Source organism: Papio anubis, chromosome 9 (genome assembly GCF_008728515.1).
Source record: "Papio anubis isolate 15944 chromosome 9, Panubis1.0, whole genome shotgun sequence".
Taxonomy (NCBI): Eukaryota; Metazoa; Chordata; class Mammalia; order Primates; family Cercopithecidae; genus Papio; species Papio anubis.
The window spans coordinates 21,116,316-21,137,281 of NC_044984.1; the positions used below are offsets into that span (position 1 = coordinate 21,116,316).

The 20,966-nt window shown below is 37.5% G+C and overlaps 1 protein-coding gene and 1 pseudogene across 2 annotated transcripts in view; both read right to left on the bottom strand.

The window, feature by feature from the left end:
- Positions 1 to 6,627: 6,627 nt before the first annotated feature.
- LOC116269095 lies at positions 6,628 to 6,809 on the bottom strand (annotated as a pseudogene).
- Positions 6,810 to 12,117: 5,308 nt separating this feature from the next.
- ST8SIA1 (ST8 alpha-N-acetyl-neuraminide alpha-2,8-sialyltransferase 1) overlaps positions 12,118 to 20,966 on the bottom strand; it is a 136,794-nt gene continuing 127,945 nt past the window's right edge. For both annotated transcript variants that reach the window (XM_003906102.5, XM_017945719.2), the window contains one exon: positions 12,118 to 13,147. In XM_003906102.5, the coding sequence (XP_003906151.1) occupies positions 12,661 to 13,147 (487 nt within the window). In that variant the 3' untranslated portion in view covers positions 12,118 to 12,660. The remainder of the gene's footprint in view (positions 13,148 to 20,966) is intronic.

The following is a 20,966-nucleotide window of genomic DNA, read 5'->3' on the forward strand; positions in this document are numbered from 1 at the left end:
CCCCTTGGTAATAAGTGAGTTCTCACTCCAAGTTCACACCAGATCTGGTTGTTTAAAAGTGTGTGGTACCTCCCACCCTGCTCCCACTCTTGCCATGTGATGGGCTTGCTCCTGCTTTGTGCTTTGCCTTTCGACATGATTATAAGCTTCCTGCGGCCCTCACCAGAAGCCAAGCAGATGTTGGTGCCATGCTTGTACAGCCTGCAGAACCATGAGCCAATTAAACTTCTTTTCTTAATAAATGACCCAACCTCAGATATTTCTTTATAGTAATTCAAAAACAAAATAATACAGGAGAGCAGCGTCTCTCCATTAGGCCTGCTAGACAAAGCCTTATAATTGTCTGTGGTCAGACAGGAAGAATTACAGATAGGAGTTTGATCTGGAAGTCAGACTCCTCAATGAATGAAACTTATAATAAATTTCAAAGTAAATTCAATAAAACTAAAATGTATAGAACTAAAAGGAGAAATTGGCATATCATACTTAGAGACTTTACTTTTTTTCTATAGTTAATGGAGCAAATAGATAAAATATATCAGTAAGAGTGTACAGTTGACCCTGGAACAGCATAAGTTTGAACAGCGCAGATCTACTTATATGAGGATTTTCTTCCATCTTTGCCAGCCTGAAATAGCAAGATCAATCCCTCCTGTTCCTTGTCCTCCTCAGTCTACCCAACATTAAGGGGATGAGGAGGAAGACCTTTTTGATGATCCATTTAATGAATAGTAAATATGCTTTCTCTTTTTTATAATTTTCTTAATAACATTTCCTATTCTCTAGCTTACTTTATTGTAAGAATACAGCATATTTTTATATATATATGCAAAATATTTGTTAATCAACTGTTTATGTTATTGGTAAGGTCTCTGGTCAACAGTAGGCTATCAGTAGTTAGGTTTTGGGGGAATCAAAAGATACATGTCGATTTTCAAATGCATCGGGGTCGGCACCCCTAACCTTTACATTGTTCAAGGATCATCCCTACTTGACCTAATAAACACTTTCAGTACACTATTGCCAAGAACTACAGAATGGATGTTCCTTTAAAGTACTCATGGAACCTGTGCCATAAAATAATTCTTAATAAATTTTAGAAAATAAAATCACACATAATATAGTCTCTGGTCATGCCAGAATTAAATGAGAAAGAGATAACAAAAAGATACCAGAAAATCTTCCATGTATTTGGAAATTTAAAATATACTAAGTAACAATTGATTTAAAGAAAAATCACGAGATAATTAGATAATATTCTGATTTAAAAAATGGTAAAAGCACAAAGTATCACAACTTGTGGAGCCTCTTCTACTTCCATCTCTTGGTTCCCGGATCCAGATATTCTAAATACAACCCAAACATATAATGGGAGAAACTAGTCACTGAGCAAAACATACACCACATCCTATAAGATGGCACCCCATACTCCCAACATTGTCTCTCAGATGGTCCTTAAAAATGAGTCCCTATTAGGCCATGATAACTTTGTGTAAGGCAGACACTTCTAGATCAGTGTTCCTCAAACTTTTTAAAATTATCCCCCAAATAAACTTTTAAGATATTTTTTCCTAACCATTATAGTATCTAATTTTTTTTTTTTTTTTTTTTTTTTTGAGGCAGAGTCTGGCTTGTCGCCTGGCTGGGAGGCGTGCAGTGGCCGGATCTCAGCTCACTGCACTGCCTCCTGGGTTCACGCCATTCTCCTGCCTCAGCTCTTCCCAAGTAGCTGGGACTACAGGCGCCCACCACCCTCAGCCTTCAGCCAGTTTTTGTATTTTTAGTGAGACGGGTTTCACTGTGTTAGCCAGGGCGGTCTCGACCTCCTGACCTCGCAGGATCCTGCCTCGGCCTCCCAAAGTGCTGGATTACAGGCTTGAGCCACCGCGCCCGGCCAGTATCTAATTTTTTTTTAACCTCTGTCATTCAAAAGATACCTGGATGGCTAGATAGTAGAGAGTTTTATTAGCAATATTGACTTGCAAGCCAGGAAGAGAAAGTCTCCAGCATAGACCAAAGGTGCTCTGTCTTTGCAGAGGGAAAAGACAGGTTGGGTTATATGCCTGGCAAGGTTTGTACAGTCATAAATATTCAGCGGGTTTGAAGGGAAAGCTATACATATTTATGAAGGGAGCAGAGTACATGCGTGATGGGCAAACATCCACATAACATACAGCCGTATTCACTTTGTGGCTGAGTTTTAGCATTAAAATGAGGTGGAATTTGGCTCTTTACATCAAAAGGTGAAGTATAGGATGCAAAGAGTTTGTGTGTAGCCTTTATAAGCTGCTGAAACTGGTTTAAGGTCTGCAGTAGCTTATCGGAAGAGAATGTTTATAAGGCTGATCCCCTGTCCAATCAGAGTTGCAGTGGTCTGGGTTGTAAATCAGAGTTAGGATAACTTGCCTGAAAGCTCTTATTGTTAAGGAGGTTGGTGAGTGGTGAGAGTGTGGTTATTCTTGTAAGAATTTAGAAATGTGTCATGCCAGTCAGACCCTGAATCCTCCTCCCATAGGTTAAATTTGTTTCCTTAATCTTTGGGTCTGTCCTGATTGATAAAAAGGCACCTAACTTGGTCTCTCAGATCACACTCCCTAAAACCAATTTTTGCCTTTTTAGGGGGCAGTATCTCTCCTATTGATAATGTATGTTCTATATGATACGGTAAAGAATAATACTAATACAAACTAGTTCCATGGGAATCAGTTCCTTGGTACATTACTTTAGCCATAAAATGTATGTTCCTTGGTCAGAAGGATATTATATGTTGTACATGATGTCGATATGGTAAATGAGTCACTCTGTAAGTTCACAGATAGCTATGCTGGCAGAAGCACTGAGGACCGGAAAGGCAAATCTGGAATACATGTCTAGTTCAGTTAGAATAAATTGTTATGTGCTCCAGGATAGAACGCATTGAAAACCACTCCAGAAATTAACCTCACTACTGCAGTCATAACCTTTATAAGATGCCCAGACTAAACAGTGTGTTGAATGGCTATCAGCTGGTCTCTTTTCTCAATTACTCCACTACTTTCTCAATGGACTTCTATATAAAGTGGTTTTGGTAACAGGTATGGAGGTTATGCATGGAATTGACATCAAAGACTAATGATAATCTGGCTTCCACCACTGCCAAGTGCCCAACGAACAATAGCAAAGGCTAATGTTAAACCCTTGGTAGAGAAGCATTCTCTTTCTAGAGATCAGTAATCTGCCTGGTAGGAAATCGATTACAGTGCTCCCACCCAACGAACACTTGTACCTTATTCCTGCTGTCTCCCTTGCCCCCATATGCAAAGGTTGGAATCTCCTTGATTGACATCTATCTTGAGACCCACAAATTCTTGATTGCCTTTTAACCTAACATTTGATTGCACTGTTTACCATGAAAACGTTCCCAAGTATTGAGGGTGACTTTTTAATCCCTGCCCAGAATTCATGACTATTGAGAAGGAAAGAAATAACTTTTACTCTATCTATATAAAATAAACAAAGAACTTGTTTTCTTATACTTCTAAATGCTCATAAAATGGAATAATATAAATTATAAATGAAGTCAATCCTTCCACATCTATAATTGTTCATATCATCAGGAATCTAACTGTATATCCCAAATAATAAGTTTTCAAGCAAAAATAGAGTCTATGATTTATAATTATCCTCCTTTTAGGTTTAGGGGGAATTCTTGAGTAATTAATGCCTTTGGAGTCTTAATATCTGTTTTGGAATGCTCAAATCGAAACAAAGTAGAAGAGCAGGACTCAGTCAAATCTAGATTTGGGGACTTAATGATAGTTGCTGAAAACAAGTTGAGTCTGTTTTCCTCATATGGTCTGAGGATAGGTTAGGGTAACCCACATTTATACTGGAGCTTTGCATTTGTTTCCAAGCGATTCAGCTAAACACCATGTAGATTTTCCATTAGGTAATAGAATGTCCTTTCTTGAAATAGCTGTAGCCCAAAAAGCTGTGTCGTGTGAGAATGAAGTCAGAGAATTAATAAGGAGATCTGTACAGAGTACCTTGATCAATTTCTGAGGAGAAAGGTATAATAAAGGATGGATCAAGGTCACATTTCCTGATGTCACTCCCTTTGAGGAAGAGTCTGGCAGAACTGGGCCAACAGCGCCCAAGGGAAATGGGAGTTTGAAGCAATTATCTAAATAATTCAGACAAAAAGGCACACTTGGGCTTTGAAAGTCACCCATATGTGGAGAAGGGGAATCTAAATGTATTGCATCTTGTTAGGAATGTATTAAAGTATCTCTTGGACACACATACTGATATTGACAAAAAGGAGAAGTTTTATCACTGGAAAAACTAGCCTCATCTACATTAATCATATTAAATAAATGCTCAGTTTTCTTTCTAGTTTGCCCTATAGATAGTCCTTTCATCCACATAAGAAGTACCAATAGTGTTCTTATATTCTAGCAATTATAATCCAGTGTTTCTAAAATGATTTCCTCACTAAGTCTCATGACTTTTAATCTGTAAGAAAAAATATCAGTGTAGCTGATATGGATACAAAATAAAGCATCACCCATTTAATTCTGGAAAATAAAAAGACTTCACAGGCTATAAAAAAAATCATTTTATTCACAGGGTACATTTACAAATTTTCTCCAAGTAAGGGAGGTAGAGAAATTGAGACTTACTGAACCTTCTCACTGCCAGCCATAATTACAATGAACACACCAAAGAAAAAGACATGTTTTTACAGCAAACCTCCTCCTATGACATTGCATTTAGATTCGGTGGAAAGAAGCAAGTCAGCAGAACCAACAGAGATAGATACTAATTTTTCTAGTCACACTGTAGAAAGTACCAATTAAAGTTTTCTTTTCTACCTGCAACATTTTATATGAAACTCTACAAAAAGAATTGAAGCACACTGATTTTCTCCACACTTTCTGCCAATGGAGGTTGGCTTTAATAGAAAGAAGCAATTCTATATACTCTTCAAAGGTGATTTCAATTTTATAGTCTAATCTAAATTTTTTTCCCAGAATTATTACATCCATGAATTAGTAGTCAGATTATATTACGTGAGAAAAAATGATGTTTAAATTTTTCTTATCTCCAGGCTCAAACTTTGCTCTTGAGAAACAGTTTGCACACATGTGGAATAATATTAAAATGTGCCATAATAGAGTTAAAGAGACCAAAACGACACCTTTCTTCCCGAGTGCTTTTAGACCAACTATGCTGCATAGTAACTGGAATTCTAGTAATATTTCAGACTTGTTAAAGATTAAGCAGGCTTTTTGATGGAACTGTATTTGTTCTCTTCTCTCTGGTGTCTCTAAGATGTACCCTAGTGGCCATCAGTCATCCTAAATTGTGAATCCTGTATATTAGTTATAAGGGGAGTGTCTATAGGAACCTATCAACAAGAGAGCCCAGCGGTGCTTAAGACTGAATGAAAAGCAGTGAGTTTGATTCCTTGCTTCTAGTGTTTGCTGGAGAAACAAACATTAATCCTCTTGCAATTATCACCTAAAGAGCTTCCTTCTAGAAGGTTCTACAACTTCAATAAAGGATATTTACATACTATTATCAGACTTCTCCAAGGCCTATATACTATTGTTCATTTCTATAAAATAGTCACATTTGCTACATTTATAGGACTTCTTGATAATAATGATACAACTTGGAACAGACATGGTTACATCTCTAAAGTGACAGAGGTACACGAAGGAAACACATAAGGAAGTAGGGGTCAGGCCAGAAAAAGTTAAGGCACCCTCTGCCACTTCCCACTCCCACTGAATCAGCCATCTCCCTCTTCTCCACGGGTAAAGGGCTTATGTGTGTGTGTTGTATACACTAGAAAATGCATCTAAGTCAGCTCAAGTAATCTTGGATACAAAAACCTGTTACTGAAGTAATTGTGGAGGCAAAGTTAGAACCTCCTGTTCTAACTCTAGCTATGCATAGCCCACTTTCCAAGGGTGAGGGTCAACGTGACACTTCCTGCTATCACTGCCTCAACATGACAGGAGATCTAAATAATAATCTTATTTGGGGAATATGTGCCAAAGTACAGACAAAAAAAGGCTATGAAAACAGGAGCGTGGGGCCGGGCGCGGTGGCTCACGCCTGTAATCCCGGCACTTTGGGAGGCTGAGGCGGGCGGATCACCTGAGGTCAGGAGTTTGAGACCATCCTGACCAACATGGAGAAACCCCGTCTCTGCTACAAATACGAAATTATCCGGGCGAGGTGGCGCATGCCTGTACTCCCAACTACTCCAGAGGCTGAGGCAGGAGAATCGCTTGAACCTGGGAGGCGAAGGTTGCGGTGAGCCGAGATCACGCCATTGCACTCCAGCCTGGGCAACAAGAGCAAAAAACTTCGTCTCAACAAAAAAAGAAAAAGAAAACAGGAGTGTTGTTTCACTGAGGTCAAACTCCCCGGAGAGCACCTCTCGGAAATGGACAGCAAAGGGTGGAGCCTTGAGACTGTCATGGTCCGAGTGGATAAGCAGGTACCACTCTGTTCTCTCCGTCGGCATCTCACAATCTGGCTGTCACACTGCTTCCTCTAGCATCTTCTCTCTCTCTCTCTCTCTCTCTCTCTCTCTCTCTCTCTCTCTCTCTCTCGTTTTTTGTTTTTTGTAACCAGGGAAAAGCAGGAACACACAGTCCCCCATTACCACAAATTACGCGGGCAACTTTCCCACATTTGGGGAAATCGCAGGGGTCAGCACATCAGGTATGCAATGGATAAGCCTCACCCAGAGAGAGAAAACTATCCATTATTAACCATAACAGCTGGATGACAAGATATTCCCTTTAAAATATTTCAAAAAAGTTCCATTCTTGAGGCTCCCCTCAAGGTCAACAGCCTCTTTCTTGCTTCCTGCTGAACTCTCTTCTGAGATCACTCTCAATCATCCTTTCAAATTAAAACAAGATCTTCTCTCTCTTTTTTTTTCAGTTTGGTTAAACCTTTTTTTATTACAATTTTCTGTTTTTCTTACTCTGCAGATAAAATAGACATTAACTGATTCTTAGTTTTCTCTGCCTTGGATTAAATCACATCTCTTAGATGTTTATCGGTATTGTGCGAAGCATATATTTTAAAAATAAACATTAAGAGAAAGTTTAATTACATAGAAGCAGAAAGAGGCAGGACCAATATATTTGGATATTATTCTATAAAATTCTCAGACAGCTTGGCATCATTGCTTATATCCCACAGCTTCAACAAGAAAAAAATTATGTGAAAGAATTTTAGCACAATATAGAGATCAACAGAAACACAGAAGAGTGACCATAAAATATAATTCCTCTTCTGTGCTTTAAAAAGTTATAGTCATGGGCTTTGACTGTCTGGCAAATGCTCACAGGTATGTCAATTTATAATAAGGTAAGTCAATTTATAATATGGTAGTTATTCCTTACATTTTAGAGACAGAAGAAATCAGAAATGTTGGCACCAGAGAAAGCAAATTAGAGGGAAACAGAAACATGTATTTTCCCTTATTGAAATGGTGAGCAGAGGCTGTGTTATGTTTGAATAAGCTTTTCATTCATGCTCTTGCTTCAATCTCTCACCCCTAAGATGTATGTAAAAAATTCAAAAGACAAGTCTGGGCTGAGGGTAAAGCAGATGGTATCCATTTTCTTATGACAGAAGGAAAAAAACCTACAACAATTATAGATTCAAGTCTCCTTCCACTTGCAAAATAGAAATTTTGTAGTGCTCAATCTAAATATTGTGGCCTCATATTTAGGAGTTTATAAACAGATGCTCTGGGCTTCAGACTTCCTATGAGTTAGTCTCTAGGACTTTTAAAGAAGCTATGTAGAAACTGGTGGAATATTTGATATCTCCCTAGCTTCAAGGACCCAGACTATCCATATGAATGAGGGGGAAAAGCTCCACTTTAGAATTGCTGGCAGGGCTGGCAGGGCTATAATTAGGTCAGGGTGATCAGACTCTGCCACAAGACACCCAAATTTAGACAGCACGAGTTTAAGCAAAAACAAAACAGTTTAAGGCAGTGTAAAATTTTGAGGTCCTCAGCGAATTTCCACACTACCTCTCTAGTCACAATGCTACCAGCTCAACTTTGGAGCCAAGGCAGCTCTCCTGGGAAAGGACAGAGACTGATTATGCTAAAAAGCCAAGGTTAAGGGTAGAGACCACTCTGCCCTTTTACATCCTGAGAGCATGGGGCGAGGGTCATCTCCTCCTTTCAACTTGCCTCACCCTCCTCCTAGCACATAGTGGAATGAAGTTGCTAGTTATATGTACTGCTGACTTTATTAGAGGCTTTGACCTAGGTTGCAAGTACCTTGAAATTGTTAACCCACTTCTACCACTTCCAGCCCTGATGTGTGCCCAACAAAATTCATATAACCTGAGAGTCGACCTATATGATGGGAAGATAAAGAAAGAAAAAGCATAATATTAGTCTCAGTCCTTATTCCTCCACAAGCTTGTCCTCAAGTTCATATAAACATCCTTAACAGCTCTTGATCTTTGGAATTCTACAAATATAGAGCATATATTACCTGGTGCTGGTGGGAAAGTATTTACACAACACACTGAACATTTCCTAAAGTTTTCAGCGGACTGGTAACATTCCCCTCCCCCTTAGGTCCCTCCCGACAAGGATTTGTCAGTGAAAAAATTTCACAAAGTCGATATTTCAAACAAAGAAATTAAAACTCTGGATGGCTGACTTTCTATTAATAAAGAAATCAAAAACTGTATATAATAAAGTTATAAAACTGGAATATATAACTGCTGACGAAAAGAAATGGTATCAATATTGTTTCCATTTTGAATCATCTATAACACTCTTGTAAAGCCCTTGACTAATCCAAGGATATTTTTGGCAAATTTAAAATCCCAGGATTTTTTCAGTTATTTTCCATTTCAAGCCATGTTATCCAGATTGCTTCAGGTACAAGTTATATATAGCCTAAGCAATTTTTTTAGCCAAGAGAAAGACACGAGACATCACAAAGCCAAACACAGTATTGTCTGAACATGTGCCATTTGGGATCATTTACTTCCTACCCTTGTGAAGACAGATAAAAGTGAATTGTACAGAAGCAAAATCCAGTGAGCACTTCCTTAACTTCTTACATGAGAATTATGCAGTTTAGATGCACAATTTTGTATAAACTTTTGGCAAAATACTCTATACAAAGCATATGTGTCTGCGAGTCATTGTCCATATAAAAATCTTTCATATAAACATTACTTTTCTTAATTATGGAATGACTTAATCTTTCACCTATCTTAATTTTACTGAAGTGTGATTAAAATTAAAGAGGCCATCCTTAGTCATGATCTTTGGAATCAATGCAATTCTCAAATCAAGGCTAACAAAAACTAAAATCCTATCAGGATACTAGTTTTTAGCCTCTTCACCCTTCCTTTTGCCCCCATGGAGCAGCCAAATTTTTATGACCACACAACTATTTTTTAAATTAGTCTGATGGTACAAAGAGATGCCCCTTCTTGGCAGGTGCATCATCAAAAGTGATTAAAGATTTTCTTATTGAGTGTCTTCTGAGCTGAATTTTAAGGGTCAGTGATTTCAAATGTAATTGATCAAATCTGGAAAAGTACCAGGCCCAATTCTGAAGGTCTTAATTTCAGATAAACAAAGAAAGATAGTGGGAGCTTAGAATTGAAGATCTTAATAATAATAGAGTATTCCAGAGCACTCTACAGGATGATTCTAGCAAGGTCCTTACTTAGGAACACATAACACAGTAAGGATAGAGATGCCTAACTTCATGACACAAGCACACACACACATACACACACACACACACACTTCTATCTAACCTATTATGGCCAAAAGGCATATGTATGGCATATCTAGTGAGTTGTAATCTACAGTAAGAAAATATTTTCATTAAATTGTAGTCATAGTTTGAATGCTGTGAGGGTGTATGTCTATCTTTAAGTGAAGACAAAGTGGAACAAAATTTCGTTTTGGTTGTCTCAACCTTGGTACTACTGACATCTCAGCCTGGATAATAATTTTGTTGTGAGAGGCTGACTTGTGCATTGTAAGATCTTTAGCAGAATCCCTAACTTCTACTAATTACATGCTATCAGCACCCTCGAGTCATGAAAACAAAAAATGTCTCTGGTCTCCAGACATTGCCAAATGTCACCAGAGAGGGATAAGGAATCATCCCAGCTGAGAAGAACTGGTCTAATCAAACATCACCAGCACTGGCCATTTCTGTTTTGCCCTTCAGAACCCACATGAAATAGTTTCACAAGTTTGTAAACTAAAAATTTTATATAAATCTACTGCATAAATCTATCCCAGGCATCATAACAAGATGAAAAATTTTCACATAATATTTTTTCTCTTCCTTCCTTCCTTCTTTCTTCTTCTTTTTTTTTTGAGATGAGATCTTGCCCTGTCACCCAGGCTGGAGTGCAGTGGCATGATCTTGGCTCACTGCAACCTCCACTTCCCGAGTTTAAGATATTCTAGTCCAGATAATATTTTCAGTGGAACTGTGATGTATGGGCTTTATGGAGCTCATTAATTACATTTTAACAATTAAAGTACTAATCTGAGTAACACATACTTTATTAACTTTTATATGTGTTTTTGTTAAGGCTTTTACATTTTTAATGGTATACTAGTGAAAATGTGTTCTTTTTTAGGTAACTACTAAATAATAATAGCTCAAAAGAGGAAACATATTGAAAGTTTCACTCAAAGTGAATATTTAACACAGTTTCCTCATGGTACATTCTCACGTTTTTGTTGCTGTATAGCAAACCAGTTCTCCAATAGAATCAATACTCTCAAATTCTTAACTTTCTAAGTAACAATATAATCTGCACTATCAATAAGTCATATTTTAAATGCTAATTTTTATAATAACTTCAATATTTAATTGCATTTAGAAATGGTCTACTTCAATGATGTAGAATTTTGCCAAGGGCTTTCTTACGTTGATGTCATGTTAAATTAACCCATCAAAAAATACCAGCCATTATTGTTTACATAGTAACATGGTATGCCAAGTTTTTACTGTTAAAATTAAACTAGAACTTTTTGGTACAATTTACCTAAAATTTGGTGACATTTAAAATAATAAAGAGATTGAGTTCCAGTGTCTCATTTTAGCTTAAGACATTCCAAAGTATGAAGACAACGAGAGGTTTCCTTTACCCTTCTCTGAAATGTAAACACTTTTGGATGCTTGTAATCTGTCAGTAGAGTTTTCTTGCTGTGTATCAAAGCTAGTGTAAAAAGCTAAGTAGTCCTACCTGCTACTAAGGAAATAAATAGCTACTAATTCACATCTTTTTACTTGTACAAACTATACCTTATGTGACCATGCTCAACACCAAGCCCATTCATGAGATTTTGGGTAAAATCAGGATGAGTAAGATAATTCTGCTCATTCCGGGTAAGCATTTGGGGATAAGACTTGCATCTCGTGCTGCTGTGGGTATTATGTGCAGTAACCAGTGAGCTTGGTTGTCTTATATCAACATGTGATGGATAGTGCATAACACATTTGTGATTCTCCAACACTGGTTACAAATTTTCGCCATACCGGGTCATATGAGTTCAGCTTTCATAGTTGCACAGAAATGAGCTTTAACTTTGTGTGTATGTATGTGTGTGTCTACATGTTTGTATATATGCATTCTTGCATGTATGCACACATGTCCTTTATCTTGCAGTGAATATGCCACAGTAGATAGAAAAGGGATTTGTCTTCTGGTCTGTCTTCCACAGAGACTAAGCTTTCCATCATTGTGCTTTACTGTATTTCTGAATATTGAATTATGAAGACAATTATGCCAATTTACAAATAAATAATGCACTCATATTGGTAGTCTTTTGCACTAAAATAAAAATGACAATGCAAACAGGCTTACATAATGCAGACCTAAAATTGGGTTTATGTCCTAAATTCTGAGGAAGGAAAGTGGCTCCTGTTATCCAGACTATGAATCAACACAGTCTAAATTCAATAATGCTTCACATTGTCTCTGTAGAGTTGACAACAGAGGAAGAAGCAATTCTTATGTAAAATTTTAAAAATAGAGGGGAGCTATAGTTAATATAGACATGGCTCAACAAATCACAATTATCAGCTGTAACATTTTGTATCTTTATTACTCAGGAAGGGATTTTTTAAATCTACCCACCCACTTCCCCTAAAGAGGGCAAAAATAAATAATAATTTTTTTAAAAACCTACAGTTCTAAAGCCAGTCTTACTAAGACAGGTTCTTATTAATATTATTAAGCCAGTTTGTGTTGACAATCAGCAACACTTTTACCCCAACATTTTCTTTATTCTATATTGATTGGTTCCTCAGCCCTAACAACTCAAGTCTGTCTTGTTTTTGAACTGCATCTTCTAGATTTGAACCATGTGCTTTACCAACAGCATTTCACCAGCATTTTACTAGTTGCAAATCTGCCATGTGCTATAAAGTATTTCACAGGATGTTTCATTTCTTATTTGTCCTCCAAGCCAACACTGAAAGTAAAGTTTTGCTTGGATCTTCATCGTTCCTTTCCTGTTTTTCCAAGGGCCCATGCAAACCCATGAAACAACTTAACCATTCCCTCTTGGAGTCATGTAGAAAACCTAACAAAAATACCCTGGTTCAGTCCTTTCTTCTTCCATTGTCCCTAGGAAGTGGGCTGGAGTGAGGTATCTTCACATGGGTCCAACTGCATTCTCAGTGCACCGATTTTATGAAGATACCAGAGTTGGAGAAATTCCTCGGGCATGGCATGGAAGCCAGAAAAGGGTAAGACGTTATCATAGTAGTGGTGGCTGATGGGCTGCTCATGCATATTCACAGAGAAGGGCCAGAAGCCATAGATGGCCACCTCTTCACAGAGACCCAGAGCTGCGCTCACCAGAAAAAGTCCTGTGGACAGGCGCTTGGCATGGATTCCTCTACTTTTCCAGAACTTTCCAATGCTACGCAGAAAGTTGGGGTTGGCAAACAGCACTGTTTGATTGGCACCAACATCTGACAATGTATAATAAACCCGCAAAGATGGCTCTGTTCCTGTCTTCATAGAAAAGGCAGGCATGTAGATGTAACTGTGGTTATAGATTTTCATGTTGTCCACAAATGTCTTTCTGGACCACAGAAGGTTCTGAAACCTATTAAAGAAAAAAGAAATGGTTCAATTAAACCTAGAGAAAAAGAAACTCACTAAAACCCACTCTGCTGTCTTTTGGTGACCGTGATACCTCAAATCATCTCAATGAAACACATAAAAAACACTTTATTCGTATTTAAAATCCTCCTTGAACTTATCAATTATCTCTCATCAAATAGCCTGGCTTTTCCCCTGACCCCAACTTCTTAAACACAGTTAACATTCGTTAATGGGGCTCCCTCTGAACTAAAATGCATTACACATTTGTTCTCTTCCAGAATGTTTCTGCCTGAAATGTAAAATGGTTTAATTCTCATAAATTCCTAAAGGTTGTTGGCTGGAATTTTGATGAAAGGTACTTAGGCGGTCTAACGTAAGCACAGGAGTGGTTTCTTCATCTGCATATCAAAGGAATCACTTCTAAGATGCCTCTTCCCACTGAAATTCTATGATTCTATAAATATTCAGATTCATCAATGCTACAACTATAATATTACATGGAAAAAGAAAAGCTTGTTACTATTACAAAATAATGCAGGGAGTTGCCCATATTGCTTGCTCCAAAGAACTCTACTTTCCTATGTTCTTTCAGTTTGGATTACATGAAATTCTAATGCAGTTGTAGAAACAAAGATACAAATAAGTACAATATAATGTTCTAAATACAATGTTCATATTTGTATAAAGTATTATGGAATACAGATGAAAAAAATAACTCTGACTTGAAAGAGGGAGTGTGGCCCAAGAAAGCTACAGAGCCGGAATAACATTTAAATACACTTCTTATAAGGAAGCAACAGAAAGAACAGCAACTGAACTCGAAGAGACACTTTGGTTATAGGCAAGAGTGCACAATATACTGAGGCAATGACAAGGATTCCCTGTCCCTAGAATGTGGGAGGTGCTAATGGCAGGGGCAGTGGCTGAAGACAAGGCACTCTTTGAAAAATCTCTTATGTCTGTTTTGTTTGCTTGAACGTCACATGTGGTTATGGGAAATCTTCACAGCAGTTACTGCTTACAGCACTTATGACAACTGTCAGTCTGTGTAAAAAAAAGGTACTCTAATAGACTAGAAGATTACCTTGGAAGGAAGTGGCTGGTAGCCTGGAGACCAGGTAAGAGGTTGCTAATATACTCAAGTTAAAAAAAAAAAGAAAGAAATAAAGAGAGAGAGAGAAAGAGAGAGTGCGAAGGGTAGAGAGAGAGAAAAGCAACAAACTAGACTAGGGCCTTGCAACTTTTAATTCCTTTGACCACGGGAGCTGCCCATCTTGGGTTATGTGCAGGTGGAGCAGCAACATCAAAGAATGAACTGAGCCACAACTACCAGAGGAAAGTCTGGCCTGACATGTTGGCAGGCTCATCATAATTAGGTGAAATTAAAGTTCTGAATACACAAATCCACAGGATTGTACTTATCAGTGTTATTTACTCTGCCTGCCCAGAAAGGTATGGTTCTCAAGGCCAGAAGGAAGGGAAATCTCTCAAGTTGTCTTCATATCCTTGATCCAGTAGCCTGCTTTCTTGATCCAGTAGCCTGCTTTATCAATTTTCCCTGGGCCCTGATACAGAAGTAATAACAGGATCTTTAGTTAGATTCACTTTAACTTAGGAGGAGCCATGGAAGCACATTCAACCATATCTGGAGCTGGGCCAGCCTCTCTCCCAGGAATACAAATTCCTGCTTCCCAACTTCCAGATGGGCTCTGCTCAGCAATTCTTTTCTCCCTTCCATTGCCCACTAATGTCTTCCACTCTCTTCCTGAAATACCAGTGCTTTCCCAATCATATAGACACACCATGCAGATAACCTCCTACTCCTTTTGAGCCATTGGTTCTCACACTTTAGTTAGAATATCCCAGAGAGTTCACTAATATCACAGCTTCCTGGGTTCTGATGAGAGTGATCCAGGGGCTGAATTTTTGCCCAGTACTCCTGGGTAATCTGACACAGGTGGGACATACTTATTTAGAAGATCAAAGCATCAGTGTAAGCTGTCTGGCTTTCTGCATCCATCCCTCACCACCTTTTTCTTTATATCTTCTAATGACATCCTTACTGCCATTCTAAGAAGTGCTCCATCTTCCGCTCTGTATCTTGAGACAAGCTGTTTCACATATCCTGAAGAACTCATGTTCCAAAGTGGGTCTCTCCTCTTTAAAAAAAAATTCTATCTCTCCATCTCAACTGAATTATTTCCTCTGTCTTCTACATATGGTTAGAACTTTCCCCTTCAACTTTACTAAGGTATATTTTACAAATAAAAATTGTGTATATTTAAGGTGTGCAATGTGGTGTTTTGATATACACATACACTGTGAAATGATTACAAAAGCAGGTTAGAACTTAAAAACACTCTTCTTAATATGCTCACACTGTTCCCAGTGCTACATTCTCATTCTGTCATTTCACCGTCAACCTTCTAGAGCAGTTAGGATACCTCTATTGCTTTCCTTGCTTGCTTCCATTCCCTCCTTATTCCTGTACAGAACGGCTCCCATTTCACAGGGCCCTGCTGGCTGATGGAACTGATCCCCGTCTCTGTAGTGGACTACATACTAGTGGAGAATTACATGCTGCTTCAATAAAGTCAGGATGATTGATTTTCTGTTTCCTGTCTTAAAGCCAACTGATTAGTCTTGAAGGGAGGAGCTTTCCCTCTCTGAGTTTTCACTTTGAAAATGAACACACAGCTTGAATTTACTACAGTCCTAATTTTATTGACACTGTTATTATTTTTACCTCTCCCATTCTGTGACAAATGACATTATTATTTAAGAATTCAATTCAATTCAATAATTGTTATGGTACACTGAATATGTTTAATAATATCCTGATCAAGAGTTTAATGGGGTTGGTATTGAATTTTATTACATTATCACAAAATTCAGCTGGAATAAGAAAAGAGGGGTGCTCCAGTTTGTCTCTCCAGCCTCATACTCAGCTACTCCTCATGTCCTCACCCTATGCCTCAGCCATCCCTGTGTGTGTACCTGTCCACAATTTTTATTGCATATATAGATTCATTTTTGCTGATCTAGTCACTGCTCTGGTGAAGTTGTGTCTATAAATCAAGACCCAACTTAAGATTTCCTTTATTAGGCTTATTCCTTCCTTCCAACTTAAGCTTTCAAAAGTCTTCTTTGAATTCCTGAATAATAATTGCTCATACTCTCTAAGACTATGTACTCCTTGAAAACAAAGGATGAGTCCTATTCATCCTTTAATTTTTATAACCTAGCTCAGAATATTTGTGTACTATATGAATAGAAAACTACTAAACAATAATTTTTAAACATAAAAAAGAAATCAGACCAGCCTATGAATTAAGAATAAAAATGAAGTAAGATCAGCCCATATATTATTAAAATAGAAATGATTAATTTATAATCAATATGAGCATAAAAGGAAAAACAAAAACAGAGTAGAAAGCACAAAAGTGTACCACATTTTACAAAGGAATTGAATATGTGATAATGGGGGAAAAACCAATAAGATTTTTCTAATTACTTAATAAACAATATTGAGATAGTTAGCTAACAATTTGGAAATCTGAGAGGGAACAGATTCATACTTCACGAGACAATTACTAAATAATTTTAAGATAAGTAAGACAGATATTTAAAATCTAACCGGCAAAGCGACTCAGGTCTACAATCCTAGCACTTTAGGCAGCTGAGGTGGGAGGATCACTTGAGGCCAGGAATTCGAGACCAGCCTGGGCAACCATCTCAATAAATTATGAGTAAATGTTCAGTAAAATCTATGCTACAAAAAAACTAAAAAAAAATCGAACTTATCAGACATTTGCAAAATATATTTCAACAAAGGAAAATATTGACTACGTTGATTATGCCATATTGTAAATTTTCATTACCATGAAGAATAAGATAACTAAAGTAAAAAGGGAATTACTCCAAGAAATATTTACAGCAAATATGACAAATCGGTATCAATAAACTGTAGTATCTGAATATATTGGTACATTGATATGAAAATGGACAATCTAGAAGGAATTTCAATTAAAAATGTTAAAGCATTTGGTTACAGTTACAAGATGCAAACTGAATACAAAAGGGAATATTAACAGAATAGAAAGAAACACAATAAAGAGTGAGGGTCCAGCTCTCACCTCCTATGACAAATCTCTAGAAATAGGGGAAAATCAGTTTTGAAAAGTCCATCTCCATTCTGAAAATAAAAAAGAAAGCAAACCTCAGTGGATCCTGAATCTAGGTTACCTCAAAAAAACAGACGGCTTACCAAAGGAAACCAGAGCATGAAGTAACTTGTTGAGCATTCCTCTAAAAGGCAGCAGTAGCAGTGCCCTATGCCTGGAGGCAGGAGATACTAGCGAAAGTGGTGTCTAACAGCAATCAGCAAGGTTATTGTTCGGATTTTGGGGTAGCAGAGACACCCAGGTGGGCTGAACTCTAAAATCCTGCACTGATCAATTACCACCGTGTATGTGGAAGGAGGTGTCAGTTTCCAGGTAGGAAAAGTGGGTATGTGCCCAGAAAGCTGGCCTATCCCAGGGAAATGGAATTCTCAACTCATACAATATCAGCAGTCAGGCCTATAGTTCCCAAGTGGAATACCGGCACTGAGTAGCCCAAGGAGGAGACCTACAAGCAGTAACATTTGGGAACTGCCCAAGAGAAAGCAACGTTGCCACCTTCTCAACCCAGAGTAAAACCCACCTGTTGGTAGGTACAGTCTCTGCATAGAGCTTCCAGTCACCAAACAAGAACACACAGGCAAGCTCAGAAGACACTGATGGATAGTGTCCAACACAAGAGTCAGAGCAGAGGGACTCACATTCAAAGGGCAGAGGAAAACTCTTAAACATCTATAATTAGTTTGTTTACTCATGTTCATGGCTACCACATCTGGACTAGGATGACATAAAAAGAAAAAGCATTTAGGTAATAAGAAAGTGCTGTTGGCAATTTAAAAAATATAACAAAAGGTGGATTTGGGTAAAGGAAAGCTCCAGAAATATAGCTATACAGTAGGCCTAGAAAGCCATCAATCAGGTTCAAGTAAGAGAAAAATACAACTCCAGATGAACGTCTCAACAGAAACAAACAGTGCCCCAGATAAACCAATGTGCAGCAGGGATGGAAGAGCTGCACTTTCAAAGGATTCCAGAGATGGATTCACGACCACTGCATGGAGGGGCTTTATGTGCTCTGGGAGAAAATTTAAATGTGGACAGGCTGTCAATTCCTGTAATAAACTTTTTATCTCAGATATGAACTACACTTAGGTAGACACTGACTATTGATTTGATTGTGATATATCTGGATTGAGAGGTCAAGAAAGTATAAGTGTATAAGGTAGACAGCCGTGCTGTGAGGAGCACATGAAGAGAACTCAGTCTATTTTTCCATAAGAGATCAACAGACAAGCTGAAATTTTAAGAATTGTAATTAAGCATGTTGTTTTCACATGTGACAAGAAAAAAAACAGCTGAAGAAGTTGAAAGGTATAGATTCTTGGAACATAACTTGGGGGAGTTAGGGAGGGTCTGAGACAGGAGATTGCTGGTTTTCATTTTGAGCTTTGTCATATGAGTTAATTTTTCCACATATGTGTATTATTTTGGTAAAAACAGAAATTTAATGTCTAAAATTATAAAAAAGATAAGACAATTTTTATTGACCAAGTTCACAAGACTACCAAAATAATAATAGTCAAGAAACTTTAAATACCTAGTATGATAGCTGTTAAAAATATATATAGCTAAACCAATAAAAACTACAGATAGAAATTCACAAGTCCACAATCATAGTGAGTTTTCAATTTTAAAATATATTATTTAAAACACATAAAATAGAAAATTTCTAGCCAGGCACAGTGCCTCATGCCTACAATCCCAGCACTTTGAGAGGCCAATGTGGGCAGATCATGAGGTCAGGAGTTCGAGACCAGCCTGGCCAATATGGTGAAATCCCATCTTTACTAAAAATACAAAAATTAGCCGGCTGTGGTGGCAGGTGCCTGTAGTCCCAGCTCAGGAGACTGAGGCAGAAGAATCGCTTGAACCCAGGAGGGGGAGGTTGCAGTGAGCCAAGATCGTGCCACTGCACTCCAGCTTTGGTGACAGACCAAGGCTCTGTCTCAAAAAAAAACAAAGACCAAACATCATGTTACAAAAGAAAAAGCAATAATAAAACAATTATCATCATATGGGTCACACTGTCTGATCAAAAATGTAAAAAAAATGAGAAGTCTGCTGGGCACAGTGGCTCACACCTGTAATCCCAGCACTTTGGGAGGCCGAGGTGGGCAGATCACAAGGTCAAGAGATCGAGACCACGGTGAAACCCTCTCTCTACTAAAAATACCAAAAATAAATAAATAAATAAATAAAAATTAGCCGGGCATGCTGGTGGGTGCCTGTAGTCCCAGCTACTCGGGAGACTGAGGCAGGAGAATGGCGTGAACCCAGGAGGCGGAGTTTGCAGTGAGCCGAGATCACTCCACTGCACTCTAGCCTGGGCGACAGAGTGAGATTCCGTTTCAAAAAAAAAAAAAAAACAGAAGTCAACGACATAAAAATACACACACACACTGCACTAGAAAAAATTTTTAAAAACATATTTCAATTATGTATATAAGGGGAAATCTGTCACTAGTTGAAGATGCTATAATTACCTATCTAGAATATACAAAAGAATCAACTGAAAAAAATATTTATTGGAACCAATAGAGTCTTAGCTTCCCTATACAGCAGGAATCATATATTAAAATAATACAACAAAACAAAAATTTCATTGTTAATAGCAAGAAAGCCCCCAAACACTTTGAAACAAGCCTAAAAATAAATACAACATTTTTATGGGGACAATAATGAACATTGAAAGATGTCTCCCCATATAAATTTGTAGGTTCAAACGCAATCTCTACAAAAATCCCAACATTATTTTGAAGTAAAATTTGATTTTACTTCAGATTTAACTTATCATTAAGATAATTCTAAACATCATATGGGAGGTATAAATTAGTATGTATACTGACAATAATTTTGGACAAAAGAATAACAGAAAACTTAACTTACCAATGTCAAAACTGATTATAAAACTATAATAATAAAAACACTATGGAACTCACGCAAAAATAAACCAGGTATGATGAAACAGGAGAATGAGTCTTAAAATGTACCTAAGCATTTTTGGAGATTTCCTTTATGCTAAAAGTAACATTTCAAACCAATTCATAAAAATCTACTATTCCATACATTGTACTGGGTCTACTGGCCAGCCAATAATAGAAAATAAGATAAATTCCTACCTCACACTGTCCCAAAAATTAAGCTCCAGATGGAATAATCATATACCATAAAATTAGAAGAAAATATAAGAAAATGTCTTTAAGACCTTTAGGACACAAAAGACAATGTAAACATGAGGCAATTCCTTAGCAAAAATCCATAAAAGATTGTTAAACATGACAGCTTTATAATGAAAGTCTTCCACAAACATATTTTTAAAGAGACAAGCAGCAGATTGGGTTGAAAATATTTACAACATACATGACAAGGGATTAGTATCCAGGATACAAATGATAAAAATCAGTAACAAATACGGCAAATAGCACCATATAACAAGACAGTAGTATCCAGAACACAAACCATAAAAATTAATAACAAACATGCAAATATCACAATGGATAAATGAACAACGATGTAGAACTGCCAAGTCCGAGATGAGGAAATTCAAAGGGCCAATATGCATATTAAAATAAGCACCTCACTAGCATTCAAGTTATGACAAAACTATATAGCAAATTAACAGTTTTCCACACATCTGAC